Source organism: Hylobates moloch, unplaced genomic scaffold (assembly GCF_009828535.3).
Source record: "Hylobates moloch isolate HMO894 unplaced genomic scaffold, HMol_V3 SCAFFOLD_1, whole genome shotgun sequence".
NCBI lineage: Eukaryota > Metazoa > Chordata > Mammalia > Primates > Hylobatidae > Hylobates > Hylobates moloch.
Genome location: NW_026652276.1, coordinates 72,889,407 through 72,910,894, shown reverse-complemented (window position 1 = coordinate 72,910,894; position 21,488 = coordinate 72,889,407). Strand labels below are relative to the sequence as shown.

At 35.9% G+C, this 21,488-nt stretch overlaps 2 protein-coding genes across 6 annotated transcripts in view; one reads left to right on the top strand and one right to left on the bottom strand.

Annotated features, from left to right (window-relative positions):
• PPIG (peptidylprolyl isomerase G) overlaps positions 1-1,542 on the top strand; it is a 57,467-nt gene extending 55,925 nt beyond the window's left edge. For all 3 annotated transcript variants that reach the window (XM_032755453.2, XM_058441297.1, XM_032755455.2), the window contains exon 14: positions 38-1,542. In XM_032755453.2, the coding sequence (XP_032611344.1) occupies positions 38-1,148 (1,111 nt within the window). In that variant the 3' untranslated portion in view covers positions 1,149-1,542. The remainder of the gene's footprint in view (positions 1-37) is intronic.
• A 7,876-nt stretch (positions 1,543-9,418) lies between these two features.
• Positions 9,419-21,488, bottom strand: part of CFAP210 (cilia and flagella associated protein 210) — a 53,394-nt gene continuing 41,324 nt past the window's right edge. For all 3 annotated transcript variants that reach the window (XM_032755452.2, XM_058441324.1, XM_058441327.1), the window contains 4 exons: positions 17,712-17,851; positions 14,038-14,230; positions 12,873-13,037; positions 9,419-9,862 (listed from right to left, as the gene is read on the bottom strand). In XM_032755452.2, the coding sequence (XP_032611343.1) occupies positions 9,524-9,862; positions 12,873-13,037; positions 14,038-14,230; positions 17,712-17,851 (837 nt within the window). In that variant the 3' untranslated portion in view covers positions 9,419-9,523. The remainder of the gene's footprint in view (positions 9,863-12,872; positions 13,038-14,037; positions 14,231-17,711; positions 17,852-21,488) is intronic.

Sequence of the window (21,488 nt, the reverse complement as noted above, 5' to 3'; positions counted from 1 at the left end):
TAATAACATTTCCCCAATTCTTTTTCTTATTTTTTAGGAGTGAGTTGAATGAAATAAAAGAAAATCAGAGAAGTCCAGTTAGAGTAAAAGAAAGAAAAATAACAGATCATAGGAATGTATCTGAGAGTCCAAACAGAAAAAATGACAAGGAGAAGAAAGTTAAAGACCATAAATCTAACAGCAAAGAGAGAGACATCAGAAGAAATTCAGAAAAAGATGATAAATATAAAAACAAAGTGAAGAAAAGGGCCAAATCTAAAAGTAGGAGTAAGAGCAAAGAGAAATCAAAGAGTAAAGAAAGAGATTCAAAACATAATAGACATGAAGAAAAGAGGATGAGGTCAAGGAGTAAAGGAAGGGATCATGAGAATGTTAAAGAAAAAGAAAAGCAGTCTGATTCTAAAGGAAAAGATCAGGAAAGGAGTAGAAGTAAAGAGAAGTCTAAACAGTTAGAATCAAAGAGTAATGAGCATGATCACAGTAGAAGTAAGGAAAAGGATAGACGCGCACAATCCAGGAGTAGAGAATGTGATATAACTAAAGGTAAACACAGTTATAATAGCAGAACAAGAGAACGAAGCAGAAGTAGGGACAGAAGCAGAAGAGTGCGATCAAGAACCCATGACAGAGATCGCAGCAGAAGCAAGGAGTACCATAGATACAGAGAACAGGAATACAGGAGAAGAGGACGGTCACGAAGCCGAGAGAGAAGAACAACACCAGGAAGATCAAGAAGTAAAGATAGGAGGAGAAGGAGGAGGGACTCACGGAGCTCAGAGAGAGAAGAAAGTCAAAGCAGAAACAAAGAAAAATACAGAAACCAAGAGAGTAAGAGCTCACACAGAAAAGAAAATTCTGAGAGTGAGAAAAGAATGTACTCTAAAAGTCGTGATCATAATAGCTCAAATAACAGCAGGGAAAAAAAGGCTGATAGAGATCAAAGTCCCTTCTCAAAAATAAAACAAAGCAGTCAGGACAATGAATTAAAGTCCTCCATGTTGAAAAATAAGGAGGATGAGAAGATCAGATCCTCAGTGGAGAAAGAAAACCAAAAATCAAAAGGTCAAGAAAATGACCATGTACATGAAAAAAATAAAAAATTTGATCATGAATCAAGCCCTGGAACAGATGAAGACAAAAGCGGATGAGTGAGTTATATAAACTTACTTCCATTCTGTTTCAGATGTTAAGTTTAAGAGACTTGCTAATGAATGTCCTTTATGTTGTTTTCCTTTTCATTGTTTTTGGGTTGTTTTATGTTTGTCCTTTTTTTTCTTAATGTGGATTTCATTGAGTTGATTTTTTGATAATCTGCAATCTGGATAATTTGTACTGCTAAAGTTTTAATAAACTTGAAATGAGAAAAACACTTTGGTGTAGTACTGTGTGCTGTGTTTAACTATTTTATGTATGCATTACTGTGTTGCAACAATTAGCCAATAGCATCCTAATTTGTTTAGTCAGCCATTTGGTTGCAATGGTTGCAATGCATTGTTGTACAAACGCTTGTGTTTCTCATGATTAAAGTAACTTTAGAAGCCACTAGAAGACATCTTGTATAGATTTTCTGATTGCGTTATAAATAGAGGTTTGCAGCGCTTTCTTTTAATTATACAGAAGCAGGGTCCTAATAACCTGAGATCTTAAATCATCACTTTTGATTTTATAGTAATTTGTGCTTTAAAATAGATGTATTTATATTGCACTTCATACTCTATTCTTTATAGTTCGAGCCATAGCTTGTTTCCTATTAATGCTTTTCCTGTCTAGTTGTGTTTTACTTAACTGCCTATAAAAATCATAAGAGTAATTATTTTCAGTTGATGTACTGATTGAACTTGAGTTGCTGTTATACAGCATTTGACAGGAACTATACCTTGGAAAATCAGATTGTGATTCTCAATTCTGTGTTGCTTTTGGTTTGAAGAGTTTTGGGAACGTTTTAATTATTAATTACCCTTCTCTAAAATTAAAAAAAAAAGCTTTTCTCATTAAAACATACCATTTGTGCAGGTCCTTAAGCTATACAGATTCTAAAAATTGTTAGTATTGAGACATTAACTTCTAAGATTTCTCTTTTTTGGCCTCCAACCTATATAGAGTTGAGTGTTAACTCTGCATGGATTTTGTTTGTTCGTTTGTTTTAATTGAACTGACTTCTCTAACTCTCATAGCTGTGAGTTCCAAATGGCAAGAAAATGCATCTTTTCTATATATGTATCACGATAGGCTATAGCATGTTTATGACTCTGGTTTCTTTCTATTCAGGTGGTTTTATACCATTACTATTAATGTTATTTTAACTTGGCATGTGTAACATTGCCATATAGAGTAGAGTAGAAAGTTGCAAATTTTGATAGTTTACAGAGTTAAACACTAAACATATCCAAAGTCCATTTAGAGTTTTGGGTGTTGTATTTTGCCATTTTTGTGATGTGTGGCCTTTTATTCTGTAATCTCTCTTCTAAATAAAACATTGAACATCCAGCAAACATAAAACCTGCCTCATTTGAAAAGAAATTTCAAAATTCTAATTAATAGTATTCTCTAGAGAGTTTTGTACTTTAATATTTGTCACTGTAGTGTCAGCTCTGTTACCAAGGTAGCTTCTTGGTAAATCCGGTAGCTACTCAATGCTATTTGTACTGAATAAAGCAATTATTAACATGATACTTCCCATTATTGATTAATGCAATATTGATATATTTGGCGTTGTGGTAGCTGTTGCAGAATGAATAGTGTAATGACCATGAGATTGCTTGGAAAATTGTAATACAGATATCCACAATGAATTCTTTCCAAATCTTTTTTTTCTGTTGATAAAAGTGGTAGATGTTGATTATAATCCAAGGTGATTGATTCCTTAGAGACTGACCACAAACCCACATTAGGGATAATTGAGTCTGAGTGCCCAAGCTATATAACGTTACATATTTTAAGCGAGTTATTGTTTGTCTTAATTTCAGTTAACTGCATTTTAAAATTGTTGTTATAAACTATTTGAGCTTTAAGAAAGGTGCTGTTTAAGAAAGGATTTCTAATAACAGTTAAATATTTTTTTAAGTCCATGCTAAGTAAAAATTCTTAAATGTTGTCTGATCCCAGAGCTTTATCTACTAAAAATTATACATAAGGATTTCCAAATCTTAGAGTTTCAAAAAGTAACCATAGGGGAAAAATTGTAGTAATTTCTATAGGCAGTATTCTGTTTGGGTTATCAAAATAGCAACTCCATGCTCTGCATTATTTATAGTCCTTGTTTTAAAGTTTTATTAGCTCTCTTTACAGAACAGATGTGAAGGAGTTGAGAGAAGGACAATCAACTAGATTTTATTTTTAGAATATAAAGAACATTTTTTAAATGATTAAACAGCATTAACTGTACCTCAGGATCTGCGCATGCGTCTGAATAGCACACGGCTCAAATGGTCCTTTCCTTTTATTACATTTAGTAGTTGTGCCATCTTTAGTTTTTGCTTTGAACATTGTTTTCCTAAAAGTCAACTATTACTTTCCCATCAAGTTAGTTTTATAGTTATGTCTAAACTTATGGTTCATGTCAAAGTATTTTTGACTTAATATCCTTTTAAAAATATTTAAACTGATTTATTCCTCAATTGGTGATAGCTGAGAAAATTTTTTCAATATGTAGAATTTTCATGCTTATTTTGTATGAATTATTTTTCTGGGTAAGCCATCTGCCACAGAAATTGACATTACGGTGAGATTAATGTTAATGAAATGAGCAGTAGAGAAGCTGCTGAATTGCTTTAAAACATTCTTTGATTAAATTACTACATAGTTGGTAAGTTCATAGTTTTCTTTTAAGTTACTTAATTGAAGCCCTCAGAAGTTGCAAAGAATTTATCTGATAAATCTGCCTTTGCACAAATGTGATACTGATGCATGGATGGCTTTGCCAAATGACCTTTGATATTTGTGCCTAGTGGAAGGTATGGAGCTAAACAATTAAAGAACTCTTCATTATGGATAGGCACATATTGGATCTCTGGTACTTTGGGTAGTGGTATTAACTTGACAATTCTAATTTATTTTAGTTAGTATATGTAGCAAGTTAGTATGTTTCTTAGTAGTTTATTGTACTTCATTCCAGTTGGTAATACAGTTTTCATCACACTAAACTTTTTATACTAAATTTCTGTAGAAGCTTGTTGGGTTTGCCTTCACCAGAAGGTACTTTAAATACCTACCATATAGCTGATTTGTTATAAAGAAACAAAATGGGTGTTCTTCTGTTTCCTTTTGATTATGTTTACTGTAATTATTTCATTTTGGATTTATACATTTACAATTGAATAAGGATTATAGGTTGATAAGCTGTTTATTGTGAAAAGATGTGTTTTGTTACAAATACTTGTTTTAAAAATTAATAAGCCCCCAGGAAGTACAGCATTGACTGGCACAACTGCCCATAGTGGGCTTCCCAACTAACTGCCTTCAGTGGATTCAGGCAAGTGCAAAGTCTTTGGCGTGTTGTGTGACAAAGAGGTATATATTAAAGGAAAAGAAAAATGACATGAATAAGAAAATTCCATCAACAAGGTTGGAATAGGGAGTTGTTGAGGGGTTTAGTTTGTTTTAAAAGGTATGGGAGGGAGTGGTGGGGTGGATTTGTGTTTCTGACTTTTTTTCTTTAAGCAAATTCCATATGTTACCAAAAGCACATGCTGTATATTTTCTTCCCCTTTTGTGTGTATATAGTATTTTGAAAGATAATTGAATTGGGTATTTGTATGTGGGATGTACAAAATTGTGGCCGCTCTCTTTGTGGAAGGAAAAAACATAAATGAAGTTAATGCACTTCTTTTCCTAGCCCAAAAGTCACTGTGATTATATTTTTTTAATGAAGTTTAGAAATAAAGCTGTTGTCTTCTCAATTGTAAGATTAGTTTCAAAATGCTGCTTCTCTTATTAGTCCAGTAATTGTTGAACTGTTTTCTGCAAACTGCATTTTACAAAATTTAAACTTGGAAGCTGTATTAACTTTTATAGTTAAACATTGTATTAAATAAACTATACTATAATAAACAATTTGGTTTTGTATTTTTTAAATTGTATTATCCAGCCTTTTAAAAATTAAAAGCTAAATAATGAAAATAAAGCAATTAAAACATACTTTTACTCTCAGAGATATACAGGTATTTACATTATGAAAAAACTGGACAAAGAATTTTAACAATTCTGAGCTTTAAGAATTTAGCCAGCAGGGACAATTTCCAGGTTTGAGAATAAGTTCTAATGTAAATATTTAATCATAATACTTCAGATTGTAGTGTGTCTTTTGCCCCAGCAAACTTTTAAGGTTAAGCTCGGAATTTGTATTACTGTCTACTAGATCACTACCATTTGCTTCTTAAGTCCTCCGCATTTTTTTCAGCATTAGGATCGCTGTAATAGATCCTGTGCCTGTAACACTTACAGTGGTGAAGTCATGTAAACATAAATGTTAATTGAATTCTGTAAAACAATTACCTAGTTTGAGGGCTGTTTTTTCTTACATTAGACATATTTAGGGAAAATGCATTTAGTTAACTTGAGCGTGAGTCATTGAAAATATATGCCTAGTTATACTGAATATTGACAATGAAAAAAAGGTATATACCTAGGTAAAAACCTTCTGAACATTCAGTAATTTGTATGTGTTAACAGGTGAATATTAAACTCCCAAAATCTGAAGTGTTCTTAAAAGCTTTATCCAAGGAAATGTATAAAATGTGAGTGCAACAAATGAACTGCAAACTGTGCATTAAAATACTTCAGGCATCAATTTGCTTTTTCTATTTACTTTATAGGTTTCTTTCCTAAACATATTTCCTTACCTGATAACTTTTTGTTATCATTTTGTTTCATAATTTTTACATTTCCCCGCTCCCATCAAAGTCCTGTCAGTAATCAGAATGCCTTGTTCCAATTTATGTCTTTGCCACAGATTTTATCTACGAGTTTCTCTTACCAAATTAGCAGATTAGAGCAGTTGCGTTTCCACTGCTGTGCCATTCAGTTCTTTTTACTGAATTATTTTGTGATTAACATTGTGTAGCCTTACCTTCTCAGTATACTCTAGTAGAAAGCCCAGCCCAATTTAAAGTAAAATAAACTGTATATATAAGGCAGAAAAACTATGTCTGGTGTTTTATGTTATCCACTTAAGCTAAGTTGGTTGTATAACACATTTATGTAATTAACCGTTTTGTAGGAACTTATTTCCTGTTTTATAATATGGGGGAAGATAACTGTCTAAAGTTACTAATTACCACTATATATTGTATTTATGTAATTTAAAGGAAAGGATATATGGCAAAAGTTCCCAGACTTTCTTGGTTCACTTTACCTGTGTGTCTCGGTAATTTTAACATGGTGTTATCCCTGCGCCAGAATAAATACCTGACAGATCGGTTTATTAAATAGTTTAAAAGGCCAGGAGCACACCTATAATCCCATAACTTTGGGAGGCCGAGGCAGGAGGATTTCTTGAGCCCAAGAGCTTGAGGCTGCAGTGAGTTGTGATTGTGCCACTGCACTCCAACCTGGGCCACAGAGTGAGAACCAGTCTCTAATAAAAAAATAAAAAGTTCACATAGCTAAAGTATATCTAACAACTTAGCCATTTGAAATTTTAAAAAATATTTTTACAGTTCCATTCTTAACCACAATTAGTTACTAATGGAATGTGTGCAAATGTTGGTCACAGCACAACTTCTCAGACCTCAAAATCAGATCACACACATCATCCTCTCCTATAATACATTGATTGTGTGCAATATATGAGTTTTATCCCATCAACTGCTGAAAATCCAGCTTTACAAACAGGATGTCATCAAAAGGCATAGTGCATGTAATATGTTCAACTACTTCAAGCTAGTCTGACAGATGTCAGGTAATTTGTTTCAAAAATGTGTGAGTTCACTGTGGTTCCTCAGTATGCCTTGGCACACAATTTGAGAATCAGTAGATAGTGTTGTTTTAAATAACGAGCTATTTTACTCCTTTAAAACAGTTCATTTTTTAAAACCTGAGGTCCATAAACCCACAAACAGTAACTCAGAATGATGGTTGCCTACAGAATCTGCCATTTTAAAAAAGTATAACCCAGATATACGAAGCCACAATCTTAGATGTATGTTAGTCACTGTGCTGTGCAGTCTATCAGAGGGCATTGTGGAAGTCCTTAAAACTATATGCACAATTGTAGAGTATATGTGTGTGTGTATACCTTACTGCTGGAAAAGCCACTAAGTTTTATCAGATTCCAAGAGGCTCATGACATAAGTAATGTTTGCTCTAAGACTTGGTCTCTTATAGAATGATATACTGAACAATTTACACCTTTACCCAGCATTCCCCTTTGTAGGAATCTATCTCAAAGGTTAACTGACAAAAATATGAAAAAAAAAGGCAGCTGTTAATTAAAGAATTTATAATCGCAGAAGACTGGAAACCACACAAATATCTATTGGTGTGCCACTGGTTGAATAAAAGGGTACACCCTTGCAAGAGAATACTATGTCAGTTGGAAAAGAAATGAAGATATTTATATCTGCTGTGTTGTGTCTCTAAGCTATATTAAGTGAAAAGAATGAAGTTATTTTGTGTAAGAGTAAAATACATGTGCATTTGCTTTTAAAGAGAAATAAGCAAAGGACACAACAGTGAAATGGCAACCTAAGGAAGGAAAAGTATTTGCAAATCATTTATCTGATAAGGGATCAATCTAGAATACATAATAACTACAACTCAACAACAAAACAAATAACATGAAAAAAATGGGCAAAGGACTTGAACAGATATTTCTCCAAAGATGATGATAGACAAATGGCCAGCAAGCATATGAAAAAACGTTCAACGTCACTAATCCTTAGGGAATGCAAATCAAAATCACAATGAGATATCATCTCACAGCCACTCAGGATGTCTACTGTCAAAAAAAACATGTTGAGGATGTGCACCTTGTGCACTGTTGGAAATGTAAAATGGTTCAGCTGCTATGGAGAAAAGTATAAGTTTAAAAATTTAGAATTATATGATTCAGCAATTCTACTTCTGGGTATATAGCCAAAAGAACGGAAAGGATCTTAGAGCTATTTGTATGTCCACGTTTAAAGCAGCATTATTCACAATAGCCAAGAGGCGGAAGCAACCCATGTGTCCATTCATGAAGGAATGAATAAACAAAATGTGATATACATACAATGGAGTATTCAGCTTTAAAAAGGAAGAAAACTGACAAACTACAACATGGATGAATCTTGAGGACCGTACACTAAATGAAATAGTCACAAAAGGACCTATACTGTAGTGGTCAAAATTCACAGAAACAAAGTAGAATGGTGTTTCCCAGTAGCTGAGGGGAGGGGGAAATGGAGACTAGTTGTTTATACAGAGTTTCAGTTGTGCAAGATGAAAAAATTCTGCAGATTGTTCAGCAATATGAATATACTTAACACTGTTGAACGATATACTTAGAAATAGTTAAGACATTAAATTAGGTGTTCTGTGTTTTTTACCTCAATAAGAAATGAAAAAAAATAAAAAGAAACAATGGGGGAATGCAGTTCACAAAATCACACAAAATTCAGTGGTACTAAGTACATTCACAGTATTGTGTAGCCATGACCATTATCTAGTTCCAGAAGTTTTTGGTGCTCCACCTGGAAACCCCCTACTCATGAAGCAGTCACTCCCCGTTCCCCTTCCCCACAGCCCCTGGTAACTGCTAATCTGCTTTGTCTCTTTGGAAACAAGTTTTGTTGTCTAAAGTTGGCAAAACTACATGTAGAATTATTTTAAGTTACCTCAAAACATGATAATGTGCACATGTCTAGTAAGATACACTCTATAAAATAAACCACAAAGAAGTCCATTCAATAATCCTATTGTTAGTGTAATAATGCTGGTAATGTTATCTGATACTAACTGCTGAAGGACAAAGCAAATAAGCATATGAATTTCTGCTGAAGAGAAAAGAAATATGTCAAGGAGAATATTATTCAGCCATAAACCAAAATGAGGCACTGATAAATGGCACAACATGGATGAACCTTGAAAATATGCTAAGTGAAATAAGCCAGACACAAAAGGCCACGGTATGATTCTGTTTATTCAAAATACCCAGTATAGGCAAAGCAGATAAAGTTACCAGGGGCTGTGGGGAAGGGGAATGGGGAGTGACTGCTTAATGAATGGGTATGGGGTTTCTAGTAAGAGCACTGAAAAATTCTGGAACTACACAATGGTCATGGCTACACAATATTTTGAATGTACTTAATACCACTGAATGTACATTTAAAAAGTAAATTTTACTTGTGTATTTTACCACAGTTAAAAAAAGAATCTCAAAATTGGGGTTTTATATATACCCAAAAGAAATACTGAGAACAATCAATTAAATCAGACATAATTGTACTTAGATGAAGAACAGCTTTATTAACAGAAATCCATTTACATTTGAAGCTCATATATGCTACAACTTAGTCTTCTCAATGTTAAAAATAATTTTTTTCTACTATGTAAAACCTAGCCTTCTCTTTGACTTTTGAAAATTATATTTTGGTCCCTGAGAGTTATAAAAAGGGAGCTGGACTCCAGTAATATCATTTGCCTGATAGCTGGGTCTTAATCCACCTCTGTCCACAAACACTGGTCCACGGCCACCTCCAGGTCCTTCCTGTACAGCTTTTACAAGAGGGTAAATATATTTATTTGTTGTTTCCGATTCAAGTTCAATTACCTCTCTGGCATAGTCCTGAAATTCTTTCTCCTTTTCAGCCACAAGAGCTTCAGTAAGTCTGCAATAATCTAATTCTGCTTGTTTTGCTTGCTTTGCATTAAACTTATTTTTGGCCTATTTGGGAAAGAAAGGAAATATAACTTAATATTGGTTAAGAACATGAACTTTCTAAATATACATAGCATTTGAAAATGTAGGTATAATTTTCTAAACATTGATACTTTACAAGTTCTGATTTAACAACTATATACTATCATTTATTTCAGAATCTTTCCTATCATGCTCAAAGTAGTGGTGCAATGAAACCTTTATTAATAGCCTTATGTGATACATTTGCAAATAACACAGTGAAATAGCAAAAATTATGAAATTTAGATAAAACTCAGGTAACTGAGTTTAGAGTTTAGATAAAACTCAGGTAACTGAGTTTCAACCACTTACAAGATGTGAACTTTGGTGATTTAGAATGCACACCCACCATTGTCTCTAACCATCCACTATTCCGGAGGAATTCACTAAACTCTACTGTGCTGGGTCAGCCCTATATACCACGTCCCCAGCCACATAAGATTAACTCAGCAGTGAATACCTGGACTAAAACCATTTACATTATCTATTTCCCAAAAATTTAAAATTGGAACAATGAGTGACATTTATCAATGTAGGTTGAGAAGGCACTGAGTGGAGTAAGGCAATTTGCCAAAAGCCAATTTACCAATATTTTATACAAATTTTGTCTTTTAATCCTTTATATTAATTTACATTGGATGAGATTCTTTTTATGGCTTTTCTGTGATGCTCTGGTTGGTAACTTCATTTTGTATTCTCTATGGCATTTTAAGAAATGTTGAGTTTATTTTTTAAAATAACAGTTACTTTGACTACTTAGGAATATATTTAATATTCATAAAAATATTTCTCAAAATCCAAAATGTTAGCATAAAACAGTAGCCCAAACCTGATATCTACCATAAATTTAAATTTTTGTTGGAATAGAGCAACCATTATTAGTGTGAAGTATCAAATTTTTCATTATTGAGTGCTACAATTCAAAATTCAGTTTACATACTATTTGTGAAATTGGGGATAAAATACCAGAGTTTTAAAAAGTAGAAAATGACAATAAGATTGGAGAAAAAGTCAAAAAAAGGTTAAAATCTATCTCTAATCAAAGGTAAAATGCTAATATTTGGGAACTTAATAAGCAGCAATTTGGATATGTTAGTTTAGTAAATGTAGAAAAATAGTGAGGGAACAGAACCATTTGAAGCACAGAAAGGAAGTGACAATGGAAGGAAAGAATTACTATGATGGAACATGATTGGTACCTCACATTTGATATGCATTAAGCATAAATATAAATTTATAAAGAAAAATTTCCAAAAAATTAAGTTTAAAATCCTAAAAAATGCTAACAGATGAAGGTAAAGTACCTTCCAAGTACATTTGGAAGATAATAGCTAATTAACTATCTGAAAACTGGAAAATAAGCCAAAAAAAATCAAGTATCCTGTTTTTTCTTTAAAAATTGTACCTAAGAGGAATCAAGTATTTGATCAAGAAAACTTCTTAAAGACTTCAACAAGTAAATCAGAAGGATTCCAAATACTGATCTTATTTGATCGTAATTGAAACAACAAACTATTTTGGCACCTGGCCAAAAATTTAAAACTTTTATACATCAAAGATATTATCAACGGAGTGAAAAGGTAACTCATGGAATGGGAGAAGACATTTGCAAATCATGTATCTGATAAGAAATTTAATATACAGAATATTTTTAAAACTTCTAAAACCCAACAACAAAAAATCCAATTCAAAAATGGAGGCCGGGCGCAGTGGCTCATGCTTGTAGTCCTAGCACTTTGGGAGGCCAGGGTGGGCACTTCAGGTCAGGAGTTCGAGACCAGCCTGGACAACATGGTGAAACCCCATCTCTGCTAAAAATACAAAAATTATCCCAGCATGGTGGTGGGCACCTGTAATCCCAGCTACTTGGGAGGCTGAGGCAGGAGAATTACTTGAACCCTGGAGGCACAGGTTGCAGTGAGCTGAGAGCCGGTATCATGCCACTGCACTCCAGCCTGGGCAACAGAGCAAAACTCCGTCTCAAAAAAAAAAAAAAAAAAAAGTGAAAACCAAACAGAAAAGGACAAATATTGTCAGATTCCATTTATGAGGTACCTAGAATAATCAAATTCATTGAGATAGTAAAACAGAGGTTACCCAGACTGGATAAAAGAGGGGATAGGGAGTTACTGTTTAACATGTACAGAGTTTTAGTACAGGATGATGAAAAACCCTGGAGATGTATAGTGATGATGATCAATGTGAATGTACTCAATGCCTCTGAACTGTACACTTAACCATGCTTAAAATGGTACTTTTTATGCTATGTATATTTTACCACAATAGAAATCAATTTTTAAAAACTCAGCACTAAGAAAACAACCCAATTAAAAATTGGCAACACTCTTAAATAGACAGTTCACAAAAGAAGGTATGCAGATGGCTAGGAAGGATGTGAAAAAATGTCCATTATCTTTGGTCATTAGAGAAATGTAAAATAAAGCCATAAGATATCACTATACTAGAATAGTTAAAATTAAGGGATGACAATATCAAGTGTTGATGAGTATGTGGAGTAAGTTGTGCTCGCATACATTGCTGGTAGGAATGGAAAATGGTACAGCCATTTCAAAAACAGGTTTTAGTTACAAATGATTGGATGCTAGGTCCTCTACACATCTTTTAAAATCTGATATCTCCATTCACCTCAAATCTGAAACCTATGAGATCCCAATCAACATAGTCTCTGAGATATGGGAAAAAAGTAAAACAAGATGAGCATTATGGCCTCCACATGCATTTGTATTTTCTTTAATATTTACTGAAGTATAATAGACACTAAAGAAGGATAAACATTCATTTAAACGATAAAACTCACATGGGAACTTCACTGGACATAGAAACAAACCTCACATTTTTAATATATTTTATTGTGTCATAACCATAATGACCATTTTTTCTTACCTGACGAAACTGCTTGGGAGTAGAAAACTAGCATGAATTCTGTATTATATACTTATTACTAATGTAATTATAAACATTCAGGAATAATTACCATTTGCTGAATATGGGCATCTTGAACCTTTTGATGTTCTTTATCAGCTTTGCATTTTTTCTCCTTTTCATGTTCCCAGAAAATCTGATCTGCTTTCATGACAGCCAGCAATTGTTCTTTAGCCTCTATTTTTCTTTGTCTTTCTTCTTCCTCTTTATTTTTCATCTAGATGTTTAAAGGCAAAGGAAACAAATTAAAACCAGTTATAGCAACCAGTCTTGTCTGAAAAGGCACAGAGTCAGAGAGTTGAAGCAGAGGAGGGTCAGCCAGGAGCAATGCAGGAACAGAAAAGTGCATGCACCTGGGGTGGTTCCCATGCGGCCAGTTTACTTTGTTTTTGTTCTATTTCCTGAATATCAGAAAACACCCAAGTGCTATAGGACAATCCTTATTGGCTTGAAAAAGAAAATACAGGAAAAGAAAAGCAAGATCTTCTCAAGGAAGGGAAATGTATGTAAGTAAAAAATTAATTGCTCCAGCCATACGCGGTGGCTCACACCTGTAATCTCAGCACTTTGGGAGGCCGAGGTGGGCGGATCACCTCGGGAGGTCAGGAGTTCGAGACCAGCCTGACCAACATGGAGAAATCCTGTCTCTACTAAAAATACAAAATTAGCCAGGCATGGTGGTGCATGCCTGTAATCTCAGCTACTCTGGAGATTGAGGCAGGAGAATTGCTTGAACCCAGGAGGCGGAGGTTGCAGTGAGCTGAGATTGCACCACTGCACTCCAGCCTGGGCAACAAGAGCAAAACTCTGTCTCAAAAAAAAAAAAAAAAACATTGCTCCAATGTGTATAAACTATCCAAATTAAATGTTATGACGGTCATGTAAGATATAAGTTTTGAAATATTAAGAAACAAACAAATGTATAATTTTTACATGGTTTGTCTTTAAAACATACAAATGAAAAGTATACCAAATAACCTTTGCGTTTCAGATGGTTCTGAAACAGAAGAGATTATTACTTTGCATCTATAAATATCTTTTTTGTAACTCATGTTATCTTTGTTAGGAAGTAAACGTCCAATTTCAAAAACATAGGAAGATAATTCATACATTGTTTTTAATATCTTGGCTAGTTTTTGGTTAGAGAGGCAGATGAGATGGAAAACAGTGGAAAGGTCCTAACTGTCTATTTTTATTTTCATAATTGAATTGTTTACCACAATGGCTCTATATTCTGCAATTGTTTTTAATTCTGCTTTGTTTTTTTCATCTTTTTCTCTTTCTCTTTTTTCCCATTCAGCCTCAGCTTCTGCAATATCTCTAGCAATAATCATATCTTCATTGTCAGCTTTCTCTTTCAATAGTTCACTCAGGAAGTTATGTATTCTTTCTCTTCGTTTCTCCATAAGCCTATAACAAAATAACCATACTCGTCAAATCTTCATGAACAGATGTCCAGTGGAGCCAACATAATTTAATTAGGGAGTCTGAGATATTTTGCAGTCTTTTACAAAACTAACAGGAGCCCCATTGCTCCTTACATATATTAAGTGGACATTATTTTTTAACTATAAAGTAACATATTCTAAAATCCAAAGACAGTAATATGTATAATACATCTGTGTGTGTGTGTGTGTGTGTGTGTGTGTGTGTGTGTGTGTGTGTGTGTTGTGTGTGTGTGTGTGTGTGTGTGTGTGTGTGTGTGTGTGTGTGTGTAAGAAATAAGATCTTAAAATTATCTACATTGAAAAATATTTTAGGCCAGGTGTGGTAGCTCATGCCTGTAATCCCAACACTTTGGGAGGCTGAGGTGGTAGGATCGCTTGAGCCCAGGAGTTAAGAGACCAGCCTGGGCAAGATGGCAAGACCCCATCTCCACAAATTTTTTAAGCTGGGCGTGGTGGCTCATACCTGTAATTCCAGCACTTTGGGAGGCCGAGGCGAGCAGATCACGAGGTCAGGAGTTCGAGACTAGCCTGACCAACATGGTGAAACCCCGTCTCTACTAAAAATACAAAAATTAGCTGGGCGTAGTGGCAGGCGCCTGTAATCCCAGCTACTCAGGAGGCTGAGGCAGGAGAATCGCTTGAACCCAGGAGGCGTAGGTTGCAGTGAGCTGAGATCACACCACTGCACTCCAGCCTGGGCGACAGAGCGAGACTCTGTCTCAAAAAAAAAAAAAAAAATTTCGCCAAGCGCAGTGGCACAGACCTGTAGTCCCAGCTACTCAGGAGGCTGAGGCAGGAGGATTGCTTGAGCCCAGGGGTTCAAGGTGGCAGTGAGCTGTGTACCACTGTACTCCAGCCTGAGTGACAGAGTGAGACTCTATTAAAAAAAAATTAAAAGAAAAAAAATTTTTTTTTAGACTGAGTCTGTCACCCAGGCTGGAGTGCAGTGGCACAATCTCAGCTCACTGCAACCTCCGCCTCCTGGGTTCAAGCGATTCTCCTACCTCAGCCCAGCTAGTTTTTGTATTTTTAGTAGAGAGGGAGTTTCACCATGTACCCAGGCTGATCTTGAACTCTTGACCTCAAGTGATCCGCCCGCCTCGGCCTCCCAAAATGCTGGGATTACAGGTGTGAGCCACTGCACCTGGCCACAGAAAATATTTCAATATTTTATCAGACTACCCTGCTTACTCTATCATTGGAGGCTGAGACTATAAAAGGCCTTTATTTAAATAAAATCAAAGAAATAATCTAATAAAAGTTATCAAAATCCTAAATATCCATCCCCTCACAATACTCTGTCTGGAATTTATTCACAGCACTTTTTTAACTTGATCTGTTTAAATTTCTCCCTTTACACTATAAGGTTCCTTTTTTTTTTAAGAGACAGGATCTTGCTATGCTGGCCAGGCTGGTCTCAAACTCCTGGCCTCAAGCAATCCTCCTACTTTGGCCTCTCAAATTCGCTATGAGATTCCTCAGGTCAGAAATTGAATGGGTCCTCTCTCTAGTTAAGAGCTAAGCATGTGCCTGGTATATCATAAGAATAAATACATCTTGTTAAATTGGGGCATTTTTATTTATGAAATTGCATAAAAAATAATTTTGTTGTGACAAATTCACTTAGTGCATTGGCAAAGCAACATGTGAGAAATGATGAGAAAGGATACAGTGCATACTCCAAGGAAATTACAATTTAAAGTGGAGAAGACATTTATGCAAATGTCTTTATAGTTATACAACAGATAATAAATGCCATGAGAAAGCTAGAAAATGATATGCACAAATGAGAAAAAAAGCCTTCAGAGAAAAGGTGACATTTCTGGTAGAATTCCAAAAAATAGTATTTTAAACAGTTTTATTGATTGCTTACTGTGCTCCTGACACTATTCCAGGTGCTGGGGACAGACATAACTGAACAAAAACATTAGAAGTTGGGCATGGTGGTGTGCACCTTTAGTCCCAACTACTCAAGAGGCTGTGATAGAAGGATCCCTTGAGGCTATGAGGTTGAGGCTACGGGGCACTGTGATCATGCCTGTGAATGGTCATTGTCCTCCACCCTGGGCAACATAGCAAGACCTCATCTCTAAAAAAAAGTTTTAATAAAAATAAAAATCTCTGCCCTCGTGGGGCTTTCATGATTGCTGGAGGAGAGGGACAGTAAACAAAATAAATAGTTTTAAAAAATAGCCGGGCGTGGTGGCTCACGCCTGTAATCCCAGCACTTTGGGAAGCCGAGGCGGGCGGATCACGAGGTCAGGAGATCGAGACCATCCTGGCTAACATGGTGAAACCCTGTCTCTACTAAAAATACAAAAGAAAAATTAGCCAGGCCTGGTGGCGGGCTCCTGTAGTCCCAGCTACTTGGGAGGCTGAGGCAGGAGAATGGCATGAACCCGGGAGGCAGAGATTGTGCCACTGCACTCCAGCCTGGGCGACAGAGCGAGACTCCGTCTCAAAAAATATATATATATATAGTGCTATATATCAAGCAATGAGGGCGAGGAAAGCAGGTAAAGTGATAAGCAATTGGGGAGGGGGTATAATTTTAAATAAGGTAGTCAGAGAAAGCCTCAATGAGAAGGTAATATTTAAGTACAGATCTGAAAGAGTTAAGAAAGCAAGTTACATGCTCTCTAGAGGTGAGCATTCCCTAGAGCAGGCAGAGGCCAGTCCAGTGCAGGTGAGGAGAGGGAGAGGAGGGAATAGTAAGAGAAGAGGTCTGAGGGATAAGGCTGGGAGGGATAAGCTGGGAAGATGGAAATTTGGGTAGGTGGAGAGCCTTATGGGCCATTGTAAAGACTAAGTGAGAGGTGAAGCCATCAGAGGATTTTGCACAAGGGGAAAGCATGATTTAGACAGAAACCCCCTGTATTGCAATCTGGCCTCCTACTCTTTATACCCCATACCAAACTGCTCACTAATATAAGCAGTGTCCTCTAAATCTGATGAATACTTCATTTTAAAAATTGTACTTAATCCCATTGCGACCTAACACTGATGACTGCTCCCTTCTTACTGAGACTCTTCTCCCTGATGTTTCCCTGGTTTTCCTCCAATCCTGGAAACTATTCATTGCTCTTCACGTTATCTCCTTTTTCCACTTGACTTTTAAATGGAGTTCCCTAGGGACTATGCCACCTTCATTTCTTACCTACCCACCCTAGGTGAGCTCATCTGTATCCACAACTCCAACCACCACTTATATACCAAAGGCTCACAAAGCCATCTTCAGCTTATACTTCTTCTGGGATGGCAGATCAGCGTTTCTGACCATCTACAAGATGATGTCCTCACACCCATGTCCCAAACTGAAATCAAGTCACTGAATGCTCTAGTCATATATAAAATAAGACCTCTGTTCCTAAAGACTACTCTCATAATCATAAAATCATAATAATCTCAGATAGTACTTTATTATACACATTATTAAAGCCTACCTGTGTGTTTCAGCCTCTTTTTCTTTCCCCATTTGTATAAGACACTTTTTTGCTTTGATGAATTTTCTAATCTTTTCATCTTCTTCCTCTTGCTGCTGTTGCTCTACAGCTTTGATAATATGTTTATCCTGCATATGTTCCTTGGGGGAAAAACTGTATATATTAACTTATCACAAAGAAAAATATCTTTCAACATATCAATAGCTAACAAGAACCTGTCAAATGGTCACAGCTTCTGACCCAGTTATTTCTCTCCTGGAAATTTTATCCCAAAGAGATGATCAGAGAAGTGCATAAAGATTTATGTGCCATGCACTTTATCTCAAAATTATTTATAATAGCAAAAAAATGGAAACAACCTCTAAATATTCAATCATAGAGAATAATCATTGAGAATATAGTTAAATAAATCATACTCAATTACATGAGATGTGATTCAAATAATATAATCAATAAGTAGGTGAGGGAAAGCAGAATATGTAACATTACATAGTATATTCCAATTTCACAAATACATGTAAGTACAACTTTACAATGTATAAATGACTGGAAGAAATATGTCAAATGTTAACAGTAGTTATCCCTGTGGTATGAGATAATAGGTACATTTTATCTCTTCTTAATGCTTTTCTGTATTTCTCTTCAAGTATCTTGTGTCTTTAAAGTATGTAATTTAAAATAATTGTATGATAAGAAAAAATACACCAAATATATATAAAGTTCATTTAATGTTTGAAGTCATATGGTTCAAAAACCAAAAATGTTTTTTACATACACAGTGTAGCGAGCGTCCTTCCACTCCATCCACTATGTCTTTTCCTAATCCTCCCTCCAGACTCAAATCACTATTGCTAGTTTCTTGTCCAAACTTTGCTTTTGCATACATATAAGAAAATACAGATATGTATTCTAACAAAAATTGTAAAAGTAGGTCACTAGTATTTAAAACAAAAAGTAAAATCTGTTCATATTAGCATATGTTCTATCTCAGCCTGAGTTAGCCATCATAAAAACAGATGCCATTGAGCACAATAGCCTGAATATATAGATATATTAGTATATTCTGTTATTTAGACAGGGTATCTGTTGCCCAGGGTGCAGTGGCATGATCATAGCTCATGAAAGCCTTGAACTCTGGGGCTCAAGGGAAACTCCCACCTCAGCCTCCAGAGTAGCTGGGGACAGGCACGAGCCACCGTGCCTGGCATATTCTGTTATTATGTAAATAGAAACCAATTCAAGGTAAAAGTTGTTAGGGGCATCACTTAATCTTCCAATATATTTATCACTCAGGGTCTACTATGTGCCCAGCACTCTTAACTAATCTCCTATTTTATGAGTTAATTTTAAAAGCCTGTAATCTGGTTAGGAGATATATTGGTCAATATGATCAACATGAAAAACTAAAGCAAACAGCAAACTATTAAAAGTGATTGTTTTGGATAATTCCTTACATGTTTTATTTTGCTGTTTTCTCCAAGTTTATTCTAATATTCACAAAGACTTTTTATAATACAAAAAAATATAGAGTTAATTAACACAGAGTTAATTCTCATTTTTCGATATTGAAAGCTTAAGCTCAAGGTCATATAGCCAGTAAATGGCAGAGTTAGCATTAAAAACTAGGTCTGTCCTACTCCAAGCCTACTTGGAGACATAAAAATTATTCCACCCATTAACCAAGAATTAGATTTTAATGAAAACAACAACAACATTTCAAGTAAAAGTCTTAGGAATTAAAATTTTCATAGCTAAAATAAAAAATTTAATAGAAGACTTAGAATACAAAGTTGAAACTCAGTAGAACAAAAAGAAAACAGCAGAAACAATTAGTTGCCTAAGCTTCATTAGCAGCAGGACCCAGATTTTATTCAGGGTAGAAATATGCTCAGCTAAAAGACTACATGTCCAGCTTTCTTTTCAGCCAGGGGTAACAAAATTATGACCAATGAGATTCAGGGAAAACTATTAAGTGGGACTTCTTGGAAAATTCCTTAAAAGAAGAACAGCCTGGGCAACATACCAGAACCCATCTCTACAAAAGAGACCAGAAAAATTAGACAGGTATGGCAGCACATGCCTGTAGTCCCAGCTACCAGGCAGGCTGAGGTGGGAGGATCACTTAAGCCCAGGGAGTCAAGGCTGCAGTGAGCCAACATCGTGCCACTGCACTCCAGCCTGGGAAACAGAGTAAGACCCTGTCTCAAAAAAAGAGGAAGAGGAAGAGGAAGAAGAAGAAGGAGGAGGAGGAGGAGAAGAGAGGAAGAAGAGGAGGAAAGGAAGAAGAAAGAGGAAAGGAGGAGGAGGAGAAGGAGGAGGAGGAGGAGGATGAAGTAGAGAAGAAGGAGGACGAGGAAGAGGAGGAGGAGGAGGATGAAGTAGAGGAGGAGGAGGAGAAGGTGGTGGAGAAGGAGGTGCAGGAGGAGGAGGAGGAGAAGGAGGAGGAGACGGAGACAGGAAATAGAGTATTCCCTTTTGACCTTCATCCTTTCTTCCTTCTTGCTATCCAGAATGTGGACATGAGGGCTGAAACTCCAGCAGCTATTCAGGGCCATGAGGCAAACTTGAGGACAGATGCCATCTATGTACAAAGAATAACAGAGTAGACCAGGCATGGTGGCTCACACCTGTAATCCCAGCACTTTGGGAGGCCGAGGCAGGCAGATCACCTGAGGTCAGGAGTTCAAGACCAGCCTGGCCAACATGGTGAAAACCCATCTCTACTAAAAACACAAAAATTAGTGGGGTATGGCGGTGGGTGCCTGTAATCCCAGCTACTTGGAAGGATGAGGTAGGGAGAATTGCTTGAACCCAGGAGGCAGAGGTTGCAGTGAGCTGAGATCATGCCACTGTACTCCAGCCTGGGTGACAGAATAAGACTCCATCTCAAAAAAAAAAAAAAAAAAAAAAAAGAGTAAAAAAAAAAAGAGAAGAAGGTGTCGAAGGTGTCTTAGTCCCTATTAACTCTATAGCTGCCATTACCAGACACCCCTGCACTTTAAACCTTGTATATTATTTTAGGTTTTCTATCATATGCATTTAAGCCTTCTCTTAACTAATGAGAAAAGATTCTTAGACATTAGAGCATTATTTCAAAAAATCCAATGTCTATCAGAGGGATTCTAGAACAACAGAAAGATAAAATGGGAGGGGACAAAATTATCTAAGAAATAAAACAATAAAAGTTCTCAGGATGAAAGAAATATGAGTTTCCAGAATAAATAAAAGCATCAACTGAATGCCCAGAAAAATGAATGAAGGCACATAATTCAAGGCACATCTGTAAAATTTTGGAGCACCAGAGATAAAGACAGGACCCTAAAACCATTCAGACTGAAAGAAGAAAAAGAAAAATGGCCGGACGCAGTGGCTCACGCTTGTAATCACAGCACTTCAGGAGGCCAAGGCGGATGGATCACTTGAGGCCAAGAGTTCGAAAGCAGCCTAGCCAACATGGCGAAACCCTGTCTCTATTAAAAGTACAAAAATTAGCCGGGTTATGTGGCACATGCCTGTAATCCCAGCTACTCGGGAGGATGAGGCACAAGAAATGCTTAAGCCCGGGAGACAGAGGTTGCAGCAGTGAGCCAAGATCATACCACTGCACTCCAGCCAGGGAGGCAGGGTGAAACTGTCTCAAAACAAAATGAAACAAAAAAAAAAAAAGAAAAGTAAAAATGATTACATATGTCAGAAGAAGATCGTCAATGGTATCACACTTTTCAATAGCAATACTGGATGCCAGAGGAATATAAAACAATACAAAATTCTGAATTC